This window comes from Bemisia tabaci, chromosome 2, assembly GCF_918797505.1.
Source record: "Bemisia tabaci chromosome 2, PGI_BMITA_v3".
Taxonomy (NCBI): Eukaryota; Metazoa; Arthropoda; class Insecta; order Hemiptera; family Aleyrodidae; genus Bemisia; species Bemisia tabaci.
The window spans coordinates 59,896,376-59,921,155 of record NC_092794.1 but is presented as its reverse complement, the minus strand read 5'-3'; the positions used below and the strand labels follow the sequence as shown (position 1 = coordinate 59,921,155).

Genomic DNA, 24,780 nt, shown 5'->3' with positions numbered 1-24,780 from the left:
TCACTAGGTACCAAAATTTGTTACCTTTAACCTACAAAGACTCTGCTGAGTCTCGGTAAAATACGGTGACGTGTCATGTATTTATTTGAGCAGCATTTAACAAATTGGAGAAAATTCAAAAATTGACAAAGTTCTAACTTTCGGCATCTACCCGGGTCATTGTTGATTCATTAATTGATTAGTCAATTAATGACTTATGTAGCTGTTACTCGATCAGCCCTCTGTTAAGTCTAAACTTATTTTTTCTATTTAATATGTGTGTGACAAAGTCTCGTGAGAGAATTTATGTGATGGACTGTAAGAAAGCACTACCAAAGCACATGAAAGAAACCTTAGATGTGTATGGACAGTTTTGGGAAAACATTTATGTTTTAATATATTTTTATACCTCAGGTTAACTATTGTGACCCAATCCTTGCTCAAACTTCTATTCCCAACTTCATGCCGAATGCGGCAAGACTTTACATTAGGAAACTGAAATAGCTCATTTAAATTTTTCTATTTGTGCAAAATCTTTTTTTTGAAATTTATTTCAAAGAAATGTTGCTGAATATAAAATTAATTCTCAACTTGGATATCAGTGTGTATCCTTAATTGGGATACTTCTTTTTTAACAGTTGACTTATCTAAGCTGTAGATGCAAATTAAAATATTAAAATAATAAAAAAAAGCACTCACCAGCCTTCCTTAAGCAAATCTGTTTTTTCCCCCACTTTAGCAATCCTTTCACGACCAGCTGTTAAATTGTCTTTCATAAACAGTTTATCTACATGAAAACCGAGCATAGGACACAAACCAAGATACAAATGCTCTCCTCCAGTTTCATCATTGACATGTCTCTCAGTCATCTACTTTATTCGTACAAAACTTGCGAGTCTCAGGAAACACAGAAATTCGACAATTTGTATTAAAAAAATTGAGGATCCCTCTTGTGAGGAGTTTACAAGGGGTCAGCAATTTTCCTTTGGTCTGCAAGTGAACCAGAAACAAAACATACGATGAGGCCAGGCATGTTTAAAAAACTGTTGACTAAAAAAAAACCCTAAGAGATCCTTAGTATTAAATATAGCACCAATATTAGAATCAAATTTTGAAACTTAATAAGGTTGACTTGATAGGGATAATAAATACAACAAGAAAAATTTTGATTCTGTATTGGAACTTGGGTACAATAAATTGACAAAAAACAAATACCGAGAACAATGAAGAGAACCGTGTACAAAAACACGGCAATTTTGGCACCTAGAGCAATTAGGAACACAATAGTGACACATACCTGAACTTGACTCATCTTAAAATATTAAGATGTCCTCTTAAATACTTGACGTCACGATGGTCGAAGTACGAAACGACGTATCTCCAAATATGACATTGTCATACTTACTTTGTTCTTTGGAAAACTAGTCAACGTAATTTCTTAAAAACTTCCGTGATGTTTCTTCTATGTTAGCGGAATATTAGGTATTTTCAAGCCTCAAGAACTTAGAGCAGAAACTTTGAAGCACCGCAATGGAGGTTTGTGGTTTCGCACTTTGGCCATCGATATATCAGTTCAGCAACCAGCTTAGGATTTCATCACAAAATAAATGCTAACAACCTATGACGGTCTTATGAGGATAAGATAGCTGAAAATTTTGGAGTAAAGAGAGCAACTGGAGTCCAAACAATTACAACCTGAAACTTGTAAGCATTTTGAGAAAATAGATGAGAAAACTTGTTATTTGTGATAGATAAAAACCCTACCACCTTAAAAAAATGAAGTCATCAAGTAAACAAGTATTTTTCAAAACTTAAAAAGCAAAGGATAATGTAACTAATTTCCAGAACATGCTATTCAAAGCATTTTGAAATCCCTCTTCTAAGTAAAAAAGTCATGAACAAAAATATCTGTAACTTTAAGATTTTAGATAGCACAAAAAACACAAATCAAAGAGGATATTGACAATGAAACTGTAGGATCGCGTATTTCTGTCTGCAAAGTTGCAGACTTGCTGTCACACATTATTTTTACAATGAAGAAAACTCAACGTTATCTCCTAGAGACTTCCCTAATTTTTCTCTCTCTGAGTAAAAAATCATTTACGAAAATTTCAAGCAACAGTGCTGTCCTTTGATAAAATAAAATGGGGGTGGACATTTTGAAATACCGCAACCAAGATACACATTCTTGCAGTTTCACCATCCATATTCTACTTTTCATCGGAAGGGGCAAAAGAAGTCACAATCAACTTAAAATTTCAGACATTAGGAAAGGTGATCAGATGAGTAAAAATTGTGTGCTTGTTTTTTGTGGTGACCTAGGCTTAAAGAGCATACTTGCATTTCATTTTTAGGTATGTTCCAGCAGAATATGATAATGAGAAGCTATGTTAACATCATGGTTCATTCTTAAACATACAAAAACATGCTTACAAGAAAAACATTCGAGTATTTGGAACATAAATTGCTCCAAAGTCTACAAATAAGTCTTGCTGAAACTTTTTACACCTAAAATTAAGACAACAGGGTTTTAGCATAACCAGTGAACCCTCAACTGCCCAAAATGTAAGTTTCAGACCAGAAAAGGCATGATTGCCGTTTTGGATACACAACATTTTCCATAGCCCATTTTCCAAACAGTTCAGTTACAGTTCTCTTTTTTGCTTCGTCCAAATGAATCTGGATGCTCCAAGTTTTGAGAAAGTTAATTTTCTTGATGATACAAAGGAGAATTTTCTGGGCAACAGTATAAAAATATGAATGTTTGATGATAACTGGAGTTCTTAAATTATACCCACAAAAGCATCTTTTTGGATTTAAACTCTATGAAATGCAAATCTTCTATGACTACGATTGAATCACTCCTAATATTAACTCTACCGGATTGAACTAAGCATAACACTGAGTTACTGAAACCATCTTTCTTTTTTGCAACTGCAGCCACTTCCTGTGCTTGATACTTGAACAATGAACAATCAAGTCCCTTTTCACTTCTAACACAAATAATATAGAAACATGTGACTTTCTCCAGCATTTTAAATGCATTAACAACCAAAAACTAAAAACATAATAATAATAAAAAAAGGAATCACAGCTCACTGACAGGTTTAGTTTCATAAGATAAAAAAAGGAATCCATTGAGATTACTAAAAATGCTATCAACTGGGATAAATCAGAGCAAAGATTTTGAGCATACTTGATCCGATTTGATTATGTATGCTTAATAAAATCGTGGATAGGTGGCATTCACGATGAAATCACAAGATGCCATTCACGAGATGACCTCTGGATCGATAGGCAAGGATGGCGATTAGGTGTCGCAGAGCGCCCGGGCGCGCTGTAAAGTGACTCGAATGTATGTATGCTCAATAAAATATTCACTGGATTTTGGAGTGAAGAAGTCCCAGAGTTTCCGAGTAAAAATCAGGCACTAGTTGAGTGAGCGCTGGATCCTTAGATTGTTGCCACTCATGCACTTCCTCGAGACTTGTGACTCCGCTAAGAACCATCAAAGTTTGGAAGCCACATCTTTTTCCCAGTAAAATATCAGTATTACACCTGCAGAAAAATAAATAGAGGCACTTAGGAGAAAATTCTGTGTACTTAGTTTTTTTTTTCATCTCAGCATCCAAGCCTTAAGAAATATTTTCATTTGATACTCTTTGATTGATCTTGCAAAAAATGCTTTGACTACCATGTTGAGTATTACAACACCATCGATAAGTAAAGAAAGGCTATTTTATTTATTGGTCTCCACTTCAGACTCTACACCTCAGTTTTTCTTTGTACGACATTTTTAGTTACTAATTTTGTCAAGTTTCTTTTGCTGATGTATATTGCTTTGTTAAATGGACTACATTTTGCAATTTGGAACTATAAATTCTGGCTCCTCTGAAAAAACACTTATGTGCATAGGGAAACTAATGACACATACGTTGTTTTTAAACCGGGCTAGAATTTATAGTTCCGAATTGCAAAATGTAGTCCAAATATTACTAAACTGAAATTTACCTTTTACCTTAGGTGGTTCTTAAAGTTTACTTTTCTGTCTAGTTTTGATACAGATGTTGTCAGGTTAGTATTTGTGTTCAAGATCCATAATGAAAACATTAAATGAGTGAATATTTAAATAAAATGAAAATGAAAAGCTTGGAATAAAAGAGGATCCACAGCTGTAAAGTATTACAGGGCAGAATTTACTGATCGTGAGACTACCAAACCATATATTTCAAAAAGCCCAATTTTTCAGGAGGGCAAAAAAACCATCTGAATTCCATATCTTTGATGGTACAAAATTAATAATTTTTGAAGATCGCAATATTAAACTGCTCTTCTACACTCTGTAAGCATTTTTTAAAATCAAAACTTTAGGATTGTGAAAGAACAACTGAGAAACTTTTATGCTAATCAAAAGCCATTACTTTACAGCAAGAAACAGGAATTGGAATAAAGGCTCAAAGCCATTTCCTGCGGATTTTAATGAAAAATGGCGTTTTTGAAGCCCCATTCATTCTTATGGCCTTCAACTAACGAGCACACCCCATCTTTCTACTTGCACATAGTTCCATTTAGTATAAATACGTCCAAATCAGCGTCAAGATAAGATTGGGTTATATGCTGATGTTTTTTTACCAAAATATTTTGATAGCAGATGGTAGACAGCTCCTAAATCTCATTTATGCAGCTTACTGAAGAACGACAAAAATCGGGACACCTTGTTTGGTAGTTTCACTTTCAATACACACCACATGTAGTTTTAAATCCCAATTCAAATGAGTTTCTTCACTTTTAACTGAGAACATAAGTGTATACATAGCACTGGCAGAAATGCCACTGGAGCAATTATGTAAAAGCATTGAGGCTAGCAGTACTAAAACTAGCCAAATTTTCATTTGAATACAAGCTGCAATATCATACCTATCTCCAATCATGAGGGTGCGACTTGGTGTGATATTTTCTTCTTTCATCAAGACCTCTCGTAGATATGCTTCCGGTTTTCCGACAACAAATGCTTTGCGGTTTGCGCAGGTTTCCACAGCACGTACTAAAGCTCCAGTTCCTAAAGTCAACAAATAATCAAAAATTTGAAATAAATCTCAGACAGACTGACAACTTTCTGATCTTCTTAAAACCTGAAGCCTTGAAAAAAAAAACTTGATTCAGCTGACAATTACATGAAAATAAAATCTGGGTAGAGATCAATGCAACTGAGATAAGACTGTGGAAAAACAAGATTTCCAAATATTTGATGCGTTATATGTAGTGAATACCTGGCATGACGACGCCTGCCTTTTTCAATGGAAATTGCTCATCTGTGTTTGTCCCGACAAAAACGGTGGATTTGTTGTACAAGTAAGAGGCGGCCTTCATCATTTTTGGATAGCTAAAATGTTCATCAAAACCAACAACAACAGCTCCAACATCTTGCTCTATGGAGAATTTTGAGGTGAATTCCCCAATATCCATACCTAAAGGATCTGGCTGGAAAATTACAAAGTGAAAGTTAGCGAGTTGATAAATGTAGAAATTTTATGATCAGGGGAGAAGAAAATTCTCAAGCACACAAGCTCTTACTTCTGCAAGGAAATCTGTGCACACATAAGGAAAAGCAAAACATGAAAAAAAGGGTAGAGCAGAATGTTGATTTATTGGCTGGATTACAGCTTTATTTATATTGCAATTTTGATGGTTTCAGTGTAAATAGACGTAAAACCTTGTTGAATTCGCGCTATGGTGGTATACTGCGTCTATTGATTTCTTGCGATTCAAATTCCTCATGTTTCATAAATCATTCATTGATTTAGGACCTGTTAATAAAAAAATTGAACTACAGGTAAATTAACACAGTGAACTCAAGCAGAATTTGTATGAGAGGTTATGCTCTAATGTTTCGGTGTGAACCATTGCAAATCAATCATGCAATACATCGCAAACGTCACAAATTGATTTGTTGAAAATTGCAAGAATGACATAGTTACTAAGTCAGTCTACTGTGTGCACTGTACATGTGCATATTGTTATGCACGTCTGATTCAATAAAGAAACATTCTAAAATGGGGCTCCAATTTTATGACCTAAAGTACATGCTCTGACTGAAGTTCAACTTACTCCAATTCCAAAGCACTTTAAACCAGCAGTCTGAAGTTCTGCTGCAAGCCCTTCTGATCCAATGACATAGACTTTCTTATTTGTATCTGCATGATCACTGATGTACTGAGCGGCAAGATATGATGTACAAATTACTTCACTCTGAAAATGGAGAGAGCAAATAAGAGAGACCTGATGGCAAATTCCTCTTCAAAATGTATAGTAGTGTGAGTTAGTGGCAATCATTTTTCCTATATCATTTTATGAAAGTACGAAATAAGCCAGGCTTTAGAAAATTTTATCAGATTATTTTTTTTACCCTAAGTGGTACTACCCTGTTTTGAAAATGCTAGAAATGGGACCTGTTTGTGACGATATTCTCGTCAGACTCTGATGACATAGTGGGTACACCCAGCCGTCAAACTTTTGAAAAACTCCAAGTTCTACATTTCATTGCCTGACAACTGTTTCAAAGCCTCCGCTCCATCATCAACTTTTTTCAAAGCTCTGTGCCGTTGTGGAATCTCAGTTGTTGAAGTTGTGATAAAAGCTGGAGATGGAACGGAGGACTGAGAGTTTTTTGAAAAGCTCAACCACTAAGTGTTCACGATTTGCTTAGAGTTCACTGTTTGTGATTAGTTTTACTTCTATCCCATTGTCTGATGAAATGGCCGGGCGGGGGAAACAGCGCTTGTGTTTGATTCAAGTATGCTTCGCCTTGCTACACCAACTTCACTATCGGCTTATGATTGGTCGGATTTTCATTAGCTTTTTTTCCCTTAAAGATGATTTCATGAACTTATTGATGAACTTTTTGATTTTATTAGGAAATTTAACGAAGAAGATTAACTATACTGCAGCCCTGCAAAATTCTTCATTTCCTGCCCCATTTGTTACAGCACTGCTAAGGTGTTGGCGGCAAATATATGCCTTAGTTTGAGAGCCCCCAAACCGAGAAAAATGGGTAATGAGGAAATAAAGATACTGAACAGAAGTAGACCTTATATCAAATCTAATGGGGCTTCTGATATTATCACAAGGATTTTAGGAAAACCCCAATTTTTGGAGATGTTGATTTTCATGAAAGGCAGAACAAATATGAAAGTGTTGACTTACTGTCAGGGCTTTCACCACTTTTCATTCCCATTTCTAAATTTTTCCTGTATATTTTATTTGGACATTAGTGATGGTTGAATTTCTTCATTTGTCTTTCAAAACTTCAAATTTGTCAGTTATCTTCCAACCATCACCCTTCATTACTCTTTATTTTTAATGACTAGACTTGCAGCTGATAGTTACATAGATTATAGCCTGCAAATCAGGAATAGTTTGGTTGCCTCATCACCAGTGGCGTAAGCAAGGCTGTATAAGCCTGGGAGTCTCCCATTCGTCCATTATAGATTCTTTTCCATTTTGCATTCATTTAATCAAAACTCAGATTATTTGCATAGTGCCTCAGCCTTGGTTATAAAGTATTAACATACTGCAGAAACCATATTATTGACACTTACTGCATTTGTATTAAAACCTAATTTTTTGAACTTGTCCAGGAATCCGACCCGAGTTTTGGTACTGTTGTTTGTGACATAAAAAATTTTCTTCCCCATTTCCTTAAACTTGGTCATGACTTTGACTGCACCTGGAATTTCATCCATTCCCATCCACAGCACACCTGAGAAGTAATAAGCATCAAGTATTAAACATAAAAATTACAAATCAATCGGATTTACAAAAAAAGTACGTAACTTGGTTCGCAATATTGCAAACTTTCGGTGGCATATTACCTGTTGAAGGATGACTAATCGTCGTTATTGACCATAATTATGTATGATTTTTCGAGAATATTCTCTGAAAATGTTTCATAAAAAGTCTAATAATTATTTTTAAAGAAATAAAATGGAAGTGGACATTTTCAAACACTGCAAATAAGACGTTCCCTGCAAGCTGGTCCTTGTGTATGTTTTTTTTGCTGATCCCCTAAATCAGTCACAATGACTGGCGTTAGTAACAGCGCATGATGTCCATTTCTAACTCTATTCTGAAACGAACGAACGAACGAATTGTACAATACTAGTTGCATACATAACCTTGCAACCATGCGTGAGTGTGTTAGGATAGGTCTGTATTTTAGTAGTTATATTGATTAAATGAATGATATGAGTATTTATCATTTGTGGGAGATACCTTACCACTTTCTGATATGGATATTTACGATGATGAATATAATATTATTGATTTGTTAATTGAAAAAGAAACTCAGGTTCAACATTTCTGGGTGTCTAAGTACAGCATTATTCAAAACTTTAAGTGCTTAAGCTGTTAAAATTTAGCCAAGATATGCGTTTCTGCAGCTTCAGCATCCATACAATAATTATTCACATAAAGGACCTTTGTATACATAGAGCAGTTGATAGCTAGTTTGAAGCATATTACCATCACAGTCAGTCACCACAGTGTCGAAGGAATTCATAAAATTATTGAATTCTTCACGGGACATTCCTAGGAGATCTTTCATTGTGAGACTTTATCTGGAGCAAGACTCTGGGAGGACGTATGAGTTTTTCCTAGAACAGATTAGAAGAACAATTTGAAAAATTACAGTTGAAAAATACTACATGGAATCTACTCGTGAGAAAGAGGCATTGCGAACAAAGGCAAGATTTCAAGCAGAAACTGGCAGCTTTTCAGCCAGACTTTTGACATTATTTTCCGGTTCACCAATGAGGAATACAGACAAATAAAAATATAGATATTAGCTACCAAATGGCCCAACTTCCAGTGGGCGCTGTGTGCTATAGGAGGACACTTATCTACATAAACACCTGGGCCATAATTTGGACATTTAAAAACCAAAGGGTTGTTTAGAGATGATTAAGTACCTGAGCCAAAGAAATTGGCTCAGTGGATCTTCTGACACGACTATCATAACTGATGAAAATTTAGGGAGTCAGAAGCAGGGATTTGAGGTGCCTCATGAGGTTATGCCATACAACATCAGACTGAGCATCAGCCCGCGACTGAGCTCAGTACGTATGAGGGCTCTCCTAGAAGGGCGCCAAGGTTTGCAACCCTTGGGCTTAGCATTGAATTCGCAGTACATCTTTTGGTATATGCTTCCACTCGGCACCTCCAAATGATTCGTCGTCATCATCTTTTCCCACAGCGATGGACAGTGGACCTGAGTTAAAAATACAGCCAAATCAATACAACCACTCAGCCCAGGGTACTGGCATACCAGCCTCATTGAATGATGCCCCTCGCCGGAAGAGCTGAGATGCTGGTATCATAATGTAAGACACATCATTGAGCGATGCCGGAGATCAGCATCACTAGCTAAGTCAATTTGTCATGGTATTCGATCCCTTGGCGCATTTTCTGATGCGGCTTCATTGTCTGCGCCGGATGCCTGTCTCATGCAGCGATGCGGCTCTCTTTGCAATGCTGACGCAAACCTTGACTCGTACTGAAAGCCTGATCGAAAGCGAAAAGCAATAATATAGCAGTATTACTATTCTTGGACTTAAGTCATGAAAATCAGGAACGGTCATGTAGATTAATTCCATTGGGTCTTGGCTCCGTGCATATTGGTTAATTCATTGAACACATTCTTTTCATATGCTTTTCAGGACCAGGAGGATATCAAAAAAGAGACTAATGTTAAAGACTAGTGGTTCTTACCGGAATGGACTGCGTACTATAGATCAATGATCCTGAAAGCAGAATTGCGAAGTGGCAAACAGCAGAGTGGCACAGTGGCTGAGTACTGAGTTATTGCAGCGGCAGCAATAAGTAGATTTTGATATTAAGAGAATCAGAAAAATTAGCGTAGACTAAATCGCATGAGATATATGTAAGTGTAATTAACTATATGCACTGGCATGTTTACCTCACTCTTTCCTGAAGATAAGATATGAAGATAACCTTAAAAAGTTCGCAAGCCGCAGGTCCTGAACAAAGACATAAAGACGGAGCACTAAAAGCAAAAAATGAAGCTTCTAGAGCTTCTTTTCAATCACCTCTACTATTGGCTAGAGGATTGGCGGCGAAATCGGGACAAGTTTGAATTCAAATGTAGGGCGGGAACTAATAAATAAAATTGCGGAAACAAAGTATTTTAGGTTGATTTTTGCCCAAATTCAGGTACACACTCATATTTTATTAACTTTAGGTTAGTTTCGGTCCGTCGTCGACCGACTGATTTCATTTGGGAGTAACGTAGATCTAGAACTGTAACGGCCTGTTTGAACCTGCAGAACCACCATAAGCAGAAGAAAAACTAACTTTATCTGAGATTACTGCCTGTTACCGAGCAAAAGTAGGTGTAATATATTAGGACGCAGACCGAACTTTCTTAATATAATCGTTTTAAGCATTTAAAACACGTTTCGAAGAAGAAATAAGGAAAAATCAAGAGGACAAGTTCAAATCAAATTTCCGTTTGCCGCCATGGATTCCCGCGCTCATTTACACACTCACACAAGCGCGCAGCGCCGAACCTAGCTTCACTTTTTCCCCGTGCTTTTAGATACGAGCAGAGTTAAGAAATTTCATGAAAGATTATAAAAAGAAATTTCATAATGAAATTTCATGAAATTTCTTGAAATTTCGTGAAATTTCATTTAACACGCAGAATTCAGGATTAAACCCTTGAAACTTATGAATCTCCTTAAGTTCATTTGTATGCACGTGGTAAACTGTGAAAGGGAACTTTAGAAATGCCCAGAAAGTTGAGTAAAACAGCAAAAACATAATTTTGAATTTTTTTTCTTAAATTTTGGTTGAACACACAGCGCACAGCCGTACCGGTTGAACACCAAAATAAATTTTACGGATGAAGTAAGACGTTAGCTTTCATATTTGGAGCAAAACAAATTTCTTGACTATAAAGAATCCGAGTACTAAGTACCCCCTAATAGTATATCCTTCTTTTTTTGTACAAAAGGGAGGGAGGGATCTTGAACTATCTTTGAAACAATTTAAATGATTTTTTCATTTGTCTCTGATTTTTTTCAGAAATTAACAGTTTGAAATTTGAAGTTAGGGTCCCCGGCCCCCCTCCCCTTGATGAGCCAGAACTGCCAGAAGAGAAAGAGTAAGAGAAGACCAGAAGAGAAAAGCTGAGAGAAGACCGCGCTCCAACTGGTCTAATTGACGAATATTATTCTCTTTAAAAATAAAAACAAATTCTGTTAGAAAAAATAAGCATTTTTGACATTTTGTCGGTCGAAAGAAATTTCATTGGGAAAAAAGAAATTTCATGAAATTTCTTGTGAAATTTCATGAAATTTCATTCGATGAAATTTCTTTTAGCAACTCTGGATACGAGCGCTCCGTCTTTATGTCTTTGGTCCTGAAACTCCTGAAACCAGCTGATTGGCTGAATGCTGTCACCGCTGTTGCCGCGCCAATTAAATTACGCCTTTTCTAACTTGTCGTCTGTTTATATCAGTTCAAGGTTATCAAAGCTTATCAATCATCCCATTTTTCAGTTTTCTGGCAAAAACAAGTATTTGTTCCTCTTATTTTCTTCCATAAGAATTCCTTTACATCATACATCCATTCATTAATTTTTTTTATTTAGCCTGTGCGCTCTTCAAATCAACTTGTTTCAGTTGTTTCGTGGTTCTGGAAGATCGATTGAACTTAAGTGTAACTCACTGATATCCTTGAGTCTTTCCTCATTATTGTATTACAACTTTTGTGTTTAGCTTCGAAAATGCGATTAGCTAACATTATTTTGTGTCCGCCGTTGTTAATATAAGATTTATTGAGGTGGGCTACTTCCCAAATATTTAAGTTAGAACCCTTTTCCCAGAGGGCAGTTTGAGCAAGTGTAAAGGATTTTTCAGTGTTTTGAATAATCCATCGTCTCTACCAAAAAATGGGTAACAGATCATCGCTGCTGCTCCAAGAGGAAGAAATAGCCCAGATTCAAGAAGCTACTGGCTGTAAGTTTTGTACAGAATGATCTATTGTACGATATATGTTTGCTACAGCTTTCTGTATTTCCTCTGTGAAATGAGCCTGACGGAAAATGGTACATGCATGATCGGGCACTAGTGCTTCACTGTAGAAAAGCCAATTTGAAAAAATTGAATTACTGCTTCAATGCTTGCACATGTACTCAAAGTGGAAAGCTAGGAAACAATGATGCTGTCAGTTCTCCTCTCGTTGGATTTGGGGAAAGCTCTTCCAGAGAGTCGAGGAAGAATGAGGGTACAACTTTGCCACATGAGAGACTTCTCTATGTTTCCTAGAGTCTACTCCAAATAACTTTACCCACCTCTAGAGTGCAGGGTACACTCTACTACAGGTATGGACAAACGGGGTGCCGAAGTGGCAGCGCTGAGAATATTGGCCATCAAGTGACGTTGCAAGTTGTACCGTCTTTGCCGCGCAGTTCAAAATGAGGTTTTGGCAGATCTGGTAGCTTCAATGAGCTATTAGATGAATTTAAAAAATTGATAAAACTCAAAATTACAAAAAACTTAACTGAGAACATGAAATTGACGAGACTCACTCTCAGAACTGAAAGTAAATAGTTTTCAATATGGCGTCGCAGTCGTACCATTGGACGCTGTCAAATATTTGCGTTTTGACGACTTTCTAAAATTCCATTTGTCCATACCTGTAGTAGAGTGTGCCTTGTATAGAGTGCGGCAGAAGATCTACCATCTTGAATCTTGTATTTACTGTCAGTGCTTAACTGAATCTTTTGTTGCACTTTTAAAGTGCGTATACTTTTCTAGCATTAATCGACATTTTTCATGCCAGAATACACACCAAGTAAGTTCTTGCATTTTTTGATTGTCACTAAAGATCTGCCATCTCGATTTTTCTATTCACTCCCCATGTTAGACGGAAGAAAGCCAATCCTCTGTCACATTTTAAAATGTGAGAAGTATTTAAAGAGGACTCATTAAAACGGATTTATGTTAAGTTCATACCTAGTAAATTTACTTACTCCCTTTTCAAAAGTCACAGAAAAGCTAATCGACGGTGTAAGTCGGCAATCACATAACTCGGTTTGCGACATCGCAGACTTCCTGTCATACTTCATTTTTCAACTCAAAAATCAAAATTAGTACTTGGAAACTTCCCTGATTTTTCTTCTCTGTATTAAGAATTATCTTAGAAAATGTCAAGCAAAAGCGTTGATTTGCTCGCCATAGGCAGATAAAATTAATTTGTAGTGTCTCAAAACACGGCAAACAAGATATTTATTCCAGCAGTTTCACTGCCAACAGGCTTTTTAATTTAATAAAAGCCTGTCTGCTTCTTCTACCCACTCTTGTCACTGGTAAGGTGGAAAAATTGCCGAGCATGTTTCTGAAGGTTTTAGTGTTAAATAAAGTATGATCTCTCAAATTCCTTGACATTTTGATGGGACTTAATTTTTGAATGCTCCTGAATAGATTTAATTATGTATTGATGTTATCTCTCATATTTTTCCTTTCAGTCACACCTAATCAGATTGAGAGGCTGTACAGTAGATTCACAAGTCTAGATCGAGGTGACTGCGGCACTCTAAGTAGAGAAGATTTCCTGCGAATTCCAGAACTAGCCATCAATCCTTTGGGGGACAGAATCGTTCATGCATTTTTCGAAGAAAGTGGTAGTGACAGTGTGAATTTCCCTCAGTTCATGCAAGTTCTAGCTCGATTCCGCCCGATCAAGAAGGGCAAAGAAAATAAACTCAACTCCAGAGAGGAAAAATTAAAATGTGAGTCCTTTCAAATGTATATAAACTTTTCAGCCCGACTATTGTCCTTACCTCACAGAGCTCCATATTGATGGTGAAACTACCAATCCTCAGATCTTCATTGCGATGTTTGAAAATTCCTTCAATGAATTGATGATGAGATGATGATGGTGATAATGATTGTTGTTGAAGTTCAGGCTGCTAGTTCACATGCGCAGACCAAAACCCTGAAGAAAGGGCTCCCCACAGCCTGTGAAGCGCCCAAAAATTATCCAAATCTCCCTTTATTTTTTCTCCCAGATACCCTTTGAGTCCAGCTTTTCTTTCCAGTGTCTCCACTTCCAAAGCTCTCTTGAAGCATGGACTTCTATTATTCCAATGGATTACTTGAAAAGACAAGATCAAGGGTGCAGAAAATTCTAGATAGGTATCATAACAGGCATAAGGAAATGTGGAAAGGCCTTAAAAAATTTGGAAGGAGGGAACATTTTTAAGGGCCAATAGTCAAAAGAATTAAAAAGACTTAGGTCATCAGTACTCTCGAAATTGGTTGAAAATTTTGTGGAAAGCTGATGAGAAAATTATGGAATGTCAAGGGGGTGGGAGCTTCTGCACCCCTGGCCAACACCTATGCAAGCAGTGATCTTCGTAAGTATCCCATCCTATTGGTAAAACCAGACCTGCTGAAATAATACTCAGGATAGGTGACGACCGCACTTAATTTTGGCTTTATGTAGCCTCCGATTGCTGAGTGGTGTTGTTTGATTCATAGCTAAATGCCAATTTTTTTAAGCAACTGTGCGTATAAACTTTAATGCCTGAGCTATGCCAACGGAGAAAAATCACTATTTAAAACTTACATGTGGTTCTTGCTTAGCATAGTAGATATTCTCTTTAGATTGCAGGACAGTTTGCCATTGGCTATGAGGAACATCAATGAGTGACATTTATCAAATCGCTCTTATTTACAGTAAAGAAGTGACCAGCTTTGCACAAAACTTGTATAAATTTCAAATTTTTTTTTCTTTTTCTTTTTTCAATTTTCATCATCTTTGGAATTTTCCGCCATTCAAATTGTATAAATGAGATCAGTCATCTTTTTTCTTCATTCGACCATTTTTATTTCATTCTGAAAATCCTTTTGTTTCAGTTGCTTTCAATTTGTATGACCTGGACAATGATGATAAAATATCTCGCGATGAACTCCTGGCAATTTTGCACATGATGGTCGGAGCAAACATCAGGTGAGTAGTTTTATCGCTGAATTTGATTTAAGGCACTCCCCATACTTCAACAGTGTGAGAGAACTTTGACTACACTACGTAGTTCAGCTTCATTTCACCAAACTATTTTCAGCACTCCACTTGTTCGACAAAGCATAAAGAGAGGTTATCCTTCAATCATTCTCAAATTTACTCGGAACATATTGAAGTTGTTTGAAAGAAGCTCACAAATTCAGATCAAGTTTCAGCTTTGAACATGAATAACTGCAAGATGAGTCTTAACTGCTTATTGCTACATTTCTTGAGTGTCGAATCAGTTCAACATTTTATTCAAGTTTTCAGAAAGATGATAGGCAAAAGATTAGTTGTAAGATTCTGTTAAATCAAAAGGTTTATTCTTCCACCCAACATTCTCTACTGAATCCCTAAAATTATCCATCCTCAACTGTTGCATATAGATGAACACCACAAATACAGTTAAAAAAAAAGAACACGCAGATTTTACTCCTCATTTCAAAATAGTTCTTACTTACCTATTGTAGTTTTTTAAAAGAAAAAAATAGTAATGCATTGAGTTTCCTTGTTCTAGACTTTCTTGGTGTTGAGAAGAAAAGTCAATTTAAGTGAACTTTGTTTGCAAATTATGATAAGACAATTTAATTACGAGTAGTGATATTAACCTGAAGTGACAAGAAATGAACAATCTCACAAATCTGGAAACTCTTTTTTCATGCCGCAACAGTGAAATTTTAAATAGTTGTATCTTAATTGCAGTAATTTAAAATTTCTGCTCCACATTTTTTGAAACGGAACATGGCTGGAAAAATTTTTAGAAAATAGAAGGGCCGTGTGAGTACTCAAATTTTGAATTAAGTTGAGCTGAATTCTGCAAACTCGACTCAAAGGTGACGTAAAGCTCATGCAAGTACTCGACTCTTCATGCGAGAGTCATTTTAAAAGCTCAAGAAAGCTCAAACTTGACTTGAAAAAATGGTACAAATACTCGAACTTGACTCAAGCCAAAAAAAGCAGCCTTGCGTAGCTCTAGAAAATCATAATCTATAATGTAAAATCATGAGAGTAAAGAGCAATGCATAATGCCGGAAGCGCAAAATACTTTGTTTAAGTTGGACCACGAAGTGGTCAGGGGGCATAGCCTCCTATATTAGAACAAGTACAAGAGGCACATAATTTTATGGAATAATGATGACCAATCATCCTCCGAAAAAGGAAAAGGTGATGTTGCAAACAGAGATGTGGGAGTAGACTCACAATTTATACATTTTGCCTCACTTCTCTTAAAAGTACCAAAAGATTTTAATGAGACCAAAAGCACCTCCTATTGCCCCTAATGAACAGCCATGATCCCATTTCTTCTTTGATTCACTGGTATCTTCCAACTAAGTTTATTACCGGAATTATTCATACCAAATTATTTGATCCTAATTACACTTGTTTATTCTAATTCTTTTTTTTCCTCAGTGAAGACCAGCTGAGTTCGATTGCAGAGCGCACAATCCTGGAGGCAGATCTAAACGGTGATCAAATGATATCCTTTGACGAGTTCTGTAAAGCTTTAGAGAGAACTGACGTTGAACAGAAGATGTCCATCAGATTCTTAAATTAATGTCAACTCAAGCATCTGGTTATTTCCTTTGAATTGATCAAGTTATTTCATATCAATGTAAGCGCCATTTTCACAAAATTGAGAAAATCTAGGTAAAGATAACAGTCGAATCTGTAAATTTATGCTTTGTTTCGAAGAGCAGTCTTTTTTCATGTATTGCAAAGATTGACGAGGGATTCATTACTATTCTTCTTTTTACTTTTCTCTCGCTTGTGAAAATAGGGCTCTTATTGATTGGAAAATAATATGCTCAACAAGATTTCTCCTCTTGTAGAAAGATTTTCCGCAAGAAAGATGGGAGGAAATTTTTTTTTGCACGGAAGTGATAAACATGAATCTCTCTATGATGTTGTTCTCTCCCATCTCTCCTCTATGAAGACCGCTACTAATAATATCAATGTTTTAGGTCATTGATGTTCATTATGGCTACTTTTTTACTATTTAGTTGTTTGTTTGTATATTAGTTTGTTTTGGTTTTTTCTCATGTGTTACTTTGAATTGTTATTTAGTTCTTGTAGTAGCCGGTTCAAACCCTTTCACAATATCTTTTGCTTTACGTAATTTTTTTCTGGATGTGACAATTCATCCAGTTTATTGATCAAGCCATGATTTTTCAGCATTTATTTTTTATTTGCTCCATGTTTGTTAATTTTAAGATGTACTTTGCAACTTTAGTTTTTTTGCCTGTCGTCTATAGTTCTGTGATCTTGTAAGGATTGACAGGTTACAACCAGAAGTATTTTAGTCAAAGGAGCACAAGTGACAAATGTTTTTTTTTTGCTTATCGACAGAGTTCGTTTCTTGGCAGCCCTAACTGCAGGGTTTGGGTGAAGTAAAATCATAATTCCAAGAGGCAGCGAGTTCTCATAAGTATTCATGTAAAAGTTAATTATATAATGAAAATCTTGTGCGGATCTTTTTGGCCTCATGCTAAGTTGGGATTACGGACTGAGCAGTAGTAACTCCTCTGGCCAGTTTCATTTCTCTCAGAATTGAATTTTGATTTTTAAAAGGTGCAAACTAGGATCTCTGTATACAGAGAGTTTCTTCATGAAAGAGACACTTTTGATTGGTTCCTCGGGCTCAGGTGTTCTTGGAACTCCCAAGACCCAAAAATGGCAGACTTAGGAAGAGCATTTATGCTAGAATAATCGAGAATGTACTTTAATTTGCCTCTAGTATCCTCGAATTTTGCCTCATCACTTAACTCTACGTTTTTTTACTTTTATTTAATCAAATTTTGGCATCCTAGTTAAGAAACTACAACCATAGTTTAATCAATAGGCAAGGTTGGGTGTAGGTGGCAACTGAAAAAGGTTCAATACAGCCTCCTTCCCATCCAATGTCAACACCATATTTTTTGGTTTCAAAGCCTCAATGAGAGAGTAAACAGACGTGATGGTAATGCTTTCTCTATAAAGGTACAAATTGCCAAATCGTGAATTTTTCAAAAAAAAGAGTAAAGAAGAGAAAAAGGGTGAAATTGGCAATTTTGTAAAATTTCTATTGAAGCATAGGATTTTTCAAGTTTTGCCACTGGTATCAAGTGTGGAGCAATTTGCTAAGACTTGCTGTCTATTCTTGCTCCCTATAGCTAATTTTTTGCCTGTAGTGCTTTCCACCAAGTTAAGACGAATTAAAGAGGGGGAAATGTTACCTTGTTTAATCATTGAGTACTTTTGTTTCTTTTTTCTCTTCTTCTTCCGCATTATGCTGTAAATGCATGTAACTTTCCGGAAATATACACTCTACTATGGTTTTAAACAATGATTTCATAATTTCATGTTCTCTTTCCTTCTAACATTTGCCTGATTTTTTAAGATACATTTAAAAGAAGTGTTCCGAGATTTTTCATTAGCGGTTTTTAGTCGCTACTTTAATCAAGGGCCCTGCATGCCCCGATTATTCCAGGCACCTCTTGTTATGAAAATGGTAAAGGGTATAAGAAAATATGTTATCGAGTATAAAAATCAGTTTATTATACTAAGTTGAAAATGAGATAATAAATCGAAACAAAGTAAAATAACTTACTTAGATTAAAACAAAAAATGAAATGTATTCTCATGGTTATCAAAATTATCACTATCAATGAAAGGCTACTCAGGCATACATGGACATAAATTTAAAATTGAATCTTTTTTAATTAGATGATTTTTGCTGAAATTAGGGAGTAAAATTTTGACGGAGCCAAATCAAAATGAGATAACTACACCACTCACATTTGTAATTATAATTTAGTAAAGGTGGTTTCTCTCTCCTTTAAATCTTAATCTTAAAGGTTTGCCTTCATTTATAAATATGTATCATTGAATTTTCTGGAAAATGAAAATAGTATAATTGTGATATTGCATTGGTTGTGATATTCTTTAAGCTAGGTATAAACAATTCCAGTACCCATTGATTTTGGAAACTTTTGTTTTTGCTTTCTCTCTCCGAATAATGTGCATTTTAACAAAAAAGTAATTAAACCAATCCTATTACAAGATGTCAACAATTAAGAAAATAAAATATGTTAAACTGTCTTGCAGTTAAAAAAAGCAGACTCCTAGAATGCTAACATCACTTGAATTAGATACCTCTTTAATATACAGCAACATTGACGTGTAGTGCATTTTTAACAGATGCACAACTAAAATTTAGTAGAACATTTTTAAGGGTGGTTTTACCCTTGTAAATTTTTTTTTTTTTAGAAAAGGGAAAACCTTGGTTTGAACATTTTCCAGCAACATAATAAATCCTCTCTATGTGCTTAAGTTTATATGTTACACGGGCAAAGGGTCAAATCAGGCATTTTATCAAAGACAGATAATCAATTATATTGACAATTTAAGAAGCTCCAGTACGTTTTTTACGAAGACTTTTCGAGTTTTGAACGTTTAGAAAGTGAGAATGTATATAATCTACGAACTTCCATTGTATTTTTTTTTAGATGCTCATGTGTTTTAAAAAATTCCGTTTTTACGACAGGTTGAAAATTTTGAGATAGATGTTGGTACAAAAGCTAGGAATCATTATGGATATCACTGAATGATGACCATTTTTATAGCAAATAATTTCTTACATTAGCAAAAAATTATTTTGTCTAAAATTAGCAAATGGGCCAGAATTTCAATCTAAGCAATACTAAGCATGCATGTTTTACTATCTGCCTATGCATTTGACAAATGCCGGATTTGACTAATCGTCTGCGACATATATACCTATCAAAGACTACAAAAAAACTAATATTACAGAAATTTAGCTTATCGGCATAGGAAATCACAACATGTTTTCCAATCCAATCTCATTGTAACAGAAGGAGAAAGACATGAAAAACAAAAGAAGTAACACTTAAGTGAAGATAACAAAATGAGAAAAACGAAACACTTAACAACTTCAAACTTTTAGTCTATTATAAATTTTTGACGGCAGACAGATGTCAACAAAATTTTCACAGCTTCACAGCAAAATTTTCAAATTTTCACATTTTCAATTATCAAAATTTTTTCTATTTGAGAAGTTTTAAACTAATAAATTATTCATATAATTTGCTGATAGGTTTGTTGATAGGGCCAAATTTACGAAGCTCAGTTCACTTCCTCACTACCTACGAGTTATTCACCTGTTTTGAACAACAGCATGATTGAAAACTGCTATACATAATAGGATTAGAACATGATTAAGGCATTCATCCTAATATCACAAATTACTTTTTTTCAATATTTAATAAGTAATATGAGTCTTCTTTTAATTTCGAGCTTTTTCTAGATTTAGAACATAAAGTTCATGAGTAAAATTGAAGGTATCACCGATAGTCAAAATCCATTTTACGATGTTCATTTTGAGAGAAAAAGCTGTAAACATCCTCATAAAATTGGTTGTCACTTTGTAACTGAGCCATGAGATCTCTTTCAATGGAAAGAAGAGGGAGATGTGATATTCGTTCTTCCCCTGAGTTATATCGACAGTAATTTTTAACTCTTCTTAAAGTCGAAACAGAACTATTGACTGAGGTGGTGCTGATGGGTACTGTGTAGAGTAAGGACACCAGTCGGTCTAGCTGAGGAAAACTATTTCTAAGAAAAGCGTTGGCATTAAGCATACTTGCCATGTCTGCCAAGGTTTTCTCGGAAAACTCTTCACTACTGTACACAACAATTAATTCATTTTTCAGACGGCCCTCATCAAAAAATTTACCATAACTGTCAAGAAGACTCTGAAAAGGATCATAAGGAAATGTCTGCTCGTACGCCCAAAAATGGTGATGAGAAAGGAGACTCAGAAACGTGAGTTTCCTATAATCTAAGAAAAGAAACTCTATTTGATTAACAATAGTGTCAATCACTTCGTAGTACAAAAGTTTGTAATCCGTACTTTTCTTCTTAGATGGTTCCCCAACTAATTCTTCAGTATCTCTATAGACATTTTCAAAATCATCATAAAGCGAGGCAATGTTCAGTTGGACATCAGTGATCGTCTGATGGCAGTTTAAGATGTCAGACAGCTGATCCTGTAAAACATCATGAAGCAGGTCTGTGTAGGCAAATATCTTGTTGAACATTTTCAGAAGGAAATTGAACTGGAAGTCTTCAAACAAGCTCAAAAAACTGTTTGCAGACGCCAAAATATCAGCTTCAACCTCATCAGGACATGCAAGCATGGTTTCAAAAACATTTATAAGAAGAGACCTGTTTCCACACAATGTGCTGATGAGTCGAGATGAATAATTCCACCCTGTGGGGCAAATCTGTGGAAGTCGCCTGGAAAGAAATTCATCCAAATATTTTCCACGTCTTGATGATTGAGAAAAAAAAGCTGCTATCAAACTTGCAGAACTGAAGAAAATTTTGCATTCAGGAATGAGTGTAACGTTCTTAGAGAGCACCTTATTGATTTCGTAAACGTAGCAATAAACAAAAGACGCAAAGGGGTGCGTGCCTTTGAGTTGTGCTTGGACACCATTTAAATGATTGGCCATGAAAAGAGCTCCATCATATGCTTGGGCGACTAATTTTTCATTGCATTCAAATTCTGTTAAGCATTGACGAATCTTCTCAACAATTGCTCTGGCAGTCTTGTCTTCAATGTCACAAAAGCCAAGGAATCTTTCTCTGGCTTCTCCTTTGTACACATAACGGAGAACAATCGAGAATTGTGCTTGAGTAGGGACATCCGTTGTTTCAGATACTATGATGGAGACGAAATATGCCTCCTTCAATTCTTGTTTTATTGCCTGTAAAATGGTTTCACCACAAGCCTCAATAATCTCATTTTGAATTTCGATAGCCGTGCCATCAAACTTAGTGGGGTTTTCCAAGTGATCGGCAAGAAGAGAATCATAATTCCCAGTATATTTTAGCAGCTCTACGTAGTTTCCACTGTTATTTGATATTTCTTTCTTATCTTTGTTTCTAAATGCAAGCTCTTGTTTTGTCAAAAAGCTCACAGCATTTATCAACCGTCTTAAAATTTCTCTATTTCGCCGAACTTTTTGATTGTGCAATGATATCTCAGCATCCAGTTGGTTATCCGATAGCTTGTCTCCTTTACTTGAGCCAAAAGTTAAAAAACACAAAGAGGCTCGCAGGTGAGTAACTGTAACTTCATGTCTATTTACAGCATTTACTAAATTGTTTAAATTGGTGAATCCTGTCTTTGTCCAACTACTCTGTCTGTCATGACCAAAAAGCAGACAATTCCAACAAAATAGAGCATTTAATTCAGGGCTGCCAGTCAACCAATTACATTTTGAGTAGATGGTTGTTTGAAAATGCCTTTGAAATTTTGCACTTTGATGAGTTAAATTCGGAAGTTCTGGAGTTGGCCGCCCAGCATTTACAATAGATATTTGTTCATAAAGCGGGCGAGCAGAAAATGGATGCGTGAGAAGGTCTTTAATGATACATCCTGCCAATTCTACTTTGATGAATTCCATTCTTCAAAATACAATGGATATACATAGAAAAACAGCAAAGAATCCTCTGCTGCAATGGGTACAATTAAACTTAATTATTCTAAAGCAGATTGTACCCTACTGATTATTTTTGCCGACTAGCTGGCGTGTTTTTACTAAATCTTTTTAATATCGTTTGGAGGTTTCAGATGCCAATTCTCATAATTAAGTTTTGTGTTCAACAATAACACAGTTCAAACCTATCTTACATTCCTCCATATAACATTTCTCTCTCCAACTGTTTAGCGTCTAGACTGCCTTGGATTGCTTCACAATTGGGATTGAATACAGAGTAAGCACTGATTTCTCCAGGTTTTTTGGGACTGGTCCTAGTATTTGCCCAAATGATGACGAAACCAGAAAGAATGACAAAGACAGCTCCAAATTCAGCAAAAACTGCTAGGCCGAAAAGGGAGCACCACAAAAGAACGTAAAGGGAGAATTTCCGCCAGTTGATGAAATATTCGTCAGCACCATCCGTCGAGGTAGACCCAAAATCTTCCATTACAGCAACCCCGGATGAGTTGCAATTAGCAGGAGTATCATCCGTTTCATTTTCATCAACTCTGATCTGCAAACAAAATCATTAAAAATGAAATGTATGCTTAGAAATTCAGACAAAAATTAATGTACCTATTATCGAATTTGAAGATTTTAAAGAGCTGTATGATTTACAGATAAAAAAGGTCTAGATGGTAGACCAAATTGTTCCATAGATATTACATGTAGGCAATTTGTATTTTTAATGTGATTCATGTGCGATTTGTACCTTTCAACAATAAGATGTTCAAACAATGATGCTCTCTACAAGTTTGCAGGAAAAAAGAAGGCAAAAGAACAAAAACTAATTTAGAATATGTGTATTAGTAGTGTGTATAATTAATCTGTGCCATCATGTTGTAAAGTACTACTTTGACGAATTGAAGGAAAATATACTGATATAAATTGAGTTTGTTGAAATAGGTGACATTAATCCATCTGAGTAAGGCATCACAAATTTATCTATAACTATGCCTTTACAAATAGGATGTAGTCTTATGGTACTGAACCAATACCGCTCTTAATTCTACGTAATATCTGGGAGCTGCGTTAACCTCCCAGCTTGACAGGGGTGCAGAAACTTCCCAATCATGCGGTCATGATCTTATGAAAAAATAAGAAGGCTGAGAACTATCTGCACCCATGTGGCTTGATGTCACAGATGCTAGAGCAATGCTTTCTATCTCTTAAATGACACGGCACGGAAACTCAGGCAATGATTGCAACTGGTTCTTGGTTAGACAATCTCATGGCTCTATGTTTCTATCATTAAAACGCTAAAATATGTCCGACCCAATTACAGTGCAGAAGTGGTCAGTAAGTAGGTTTCATCAGTAACTGTAAAAATTAAAAAAATAATGATATTATGAAGAAAAAAGCTCACATCATCTTGATCATTCATGGTAGTTTCCACTTTGTCATGAAGCCACGAAAACACATCTTTCACAGAATTTTGGACTTTCTTCACTAGTAAACCTCTTCTTTTCCTGGCTCGATATTCAGCTATCTTTTCTTCCAGTTCCATTTGATGTCACAGTTAAGGCAGAAGTGGCGTTCATGAAGAAGTTATAATCCACCATAGAATGGTGAGTGCTGAGTACATACTTTGAGGGTTCAGGAAGGTCAAGATCGTTCATTAAAGCATACAATTGTCTTAGGAAATCCTTAAAAATTCATTCTGAATGTTTGTATAGGTAGAATCACGCTTGTTTTAGTGAATCAACTTTACTTCTGGCTCTGAAATTGTTGATACGATAGAACACATGCAGCAGGAAGAGTTGACTTAAAAAATTGAGCAAAGAGGGCTTAAACCGTAATAATGGTAAATTTGATACTTCACTATTGTATATTATAAATCCGCACTTCAGAATAATTACTTAATATGGATTAATTGTCTTTTGGACGAGTTTACGATTGCTGCGAAACCTCTGGGTTTGTTTACGTTACCGTACACGTCAGGCGTTTGAGTTTAGCCAGCAGAGGTTGTAAAACTGATTTTCAGAATGCACTTTAAAATGAGCCGATAGGCCGTGGCTCCTGGTTGTAAAATACGATGAATATTATTGCCAAATGCTTGGTTGAAGTCGAAAATGGAGTTAAATTAATTAAAATTAAGAGATTTCGAGTTGTTTGTATCCTTCGTGTTATCAATCTTCGTTTTTGTTTACGACCGGATGGCGCTGACGGCGCC

General features: G+C 35.8%; 4 protein-coding genes across 4 annotated transcripts; 1 reads left to right on the top strand and 3 right to left on the bottom strand.

Moving 5' to 3' along the window:
• Nucleotides 1–1,138: 1,138 nt before the first annotated feature.
• Nucleotides 1,139–10,224, bottom strand: LOC109042713 (glycerol-3-phosphate phosphatase). The gene is made up of 7 exons (XM_019059610.2): nt 9,745–10,224; nt 8,500–8,630; nt 7,578–7,738; nt 6,088–6,228; nt 5,250–5,460; nt 4,897–5,038; nt 1,139–3,537 (listed from the first exon to the last, which is right to left on the bottom strand). The coding sequence occupies exons 2-7, from the start codon at nt 8,579–8,581 to the stop codon at nt 3,357–3,359; spliced, it is 918 nt and encodes a 305-aa protein (XP_018915155.1). The 5' UTR covers nt 8,582–8,630; nt 9,745–10,224; the 3' UTR covers nt 1,139–3,356.
• Nucleotides 10,225–11,511: 1,287 nt separating this feature from the next.
• On the top strand, nt 11,512–18,385 carry elm (calcineurin like EF-hand protein 1 elm). Its single transcript, XM_019059600.2, has 4 exons — nt 11,512–12,014; nt 13,526–13,789; nt 14,919–15,012; nt 16,474–18,385. Exons 1-4 carry the CDS (start codon nt 11,948–11,950, stop codon nt 16,616–16,618), a joined length of 570 nt encoding a protein of 189 aa, XP_018915145.1. The 5' UTR covers nt 11,512–11,947; the 3' UTR covers nt 16,619–18,385.
• Nucleotides 18,386–18,572: 187 nt separating this feature from the next.
• On the bottom strand, nt 18,573–22,542 carry LOC109042697 (zinc finger MYM-type protein 1). The gene has a single exon (XM_019059585.2). It carries the CDS (start codon nt 22,530–22,532, stop codon nt 20,403–20,405), a length of 2,130 nt encoding a protein of 709 aa, XP_018915130.2. The 5' UTR covers nt 22,533–22,542; the 3' UTR covers nt 18,573–20,402.
• Nucleotides 22,543–22,550: 8 nt separating this feature from the next.
• On the bottom strand, nt 22,551–24,736 carry Saysd1 (SAYSVFN motif domain containing 1). Its single transcript, XM_019059601.2, has 2 exons — nt 23,974–24,736; nt 22,551–23,121 (listed from the first exon to the last, which is right to left on the bottom strand). Exons 1-2 carry the CDS (start codon nt 24,112–24,114, stop codon nt 22,756–22,758), a joined length of 507 nt encoding a protein of 168 aa, XP_018915146.2. The 5' UTR covers nt 24,115–24,736; the 3' UTR covers nt 22,551–22,755.
• Between the last annotated feature and the right edge of the window lie 44 nt (nt 24,737–24,780).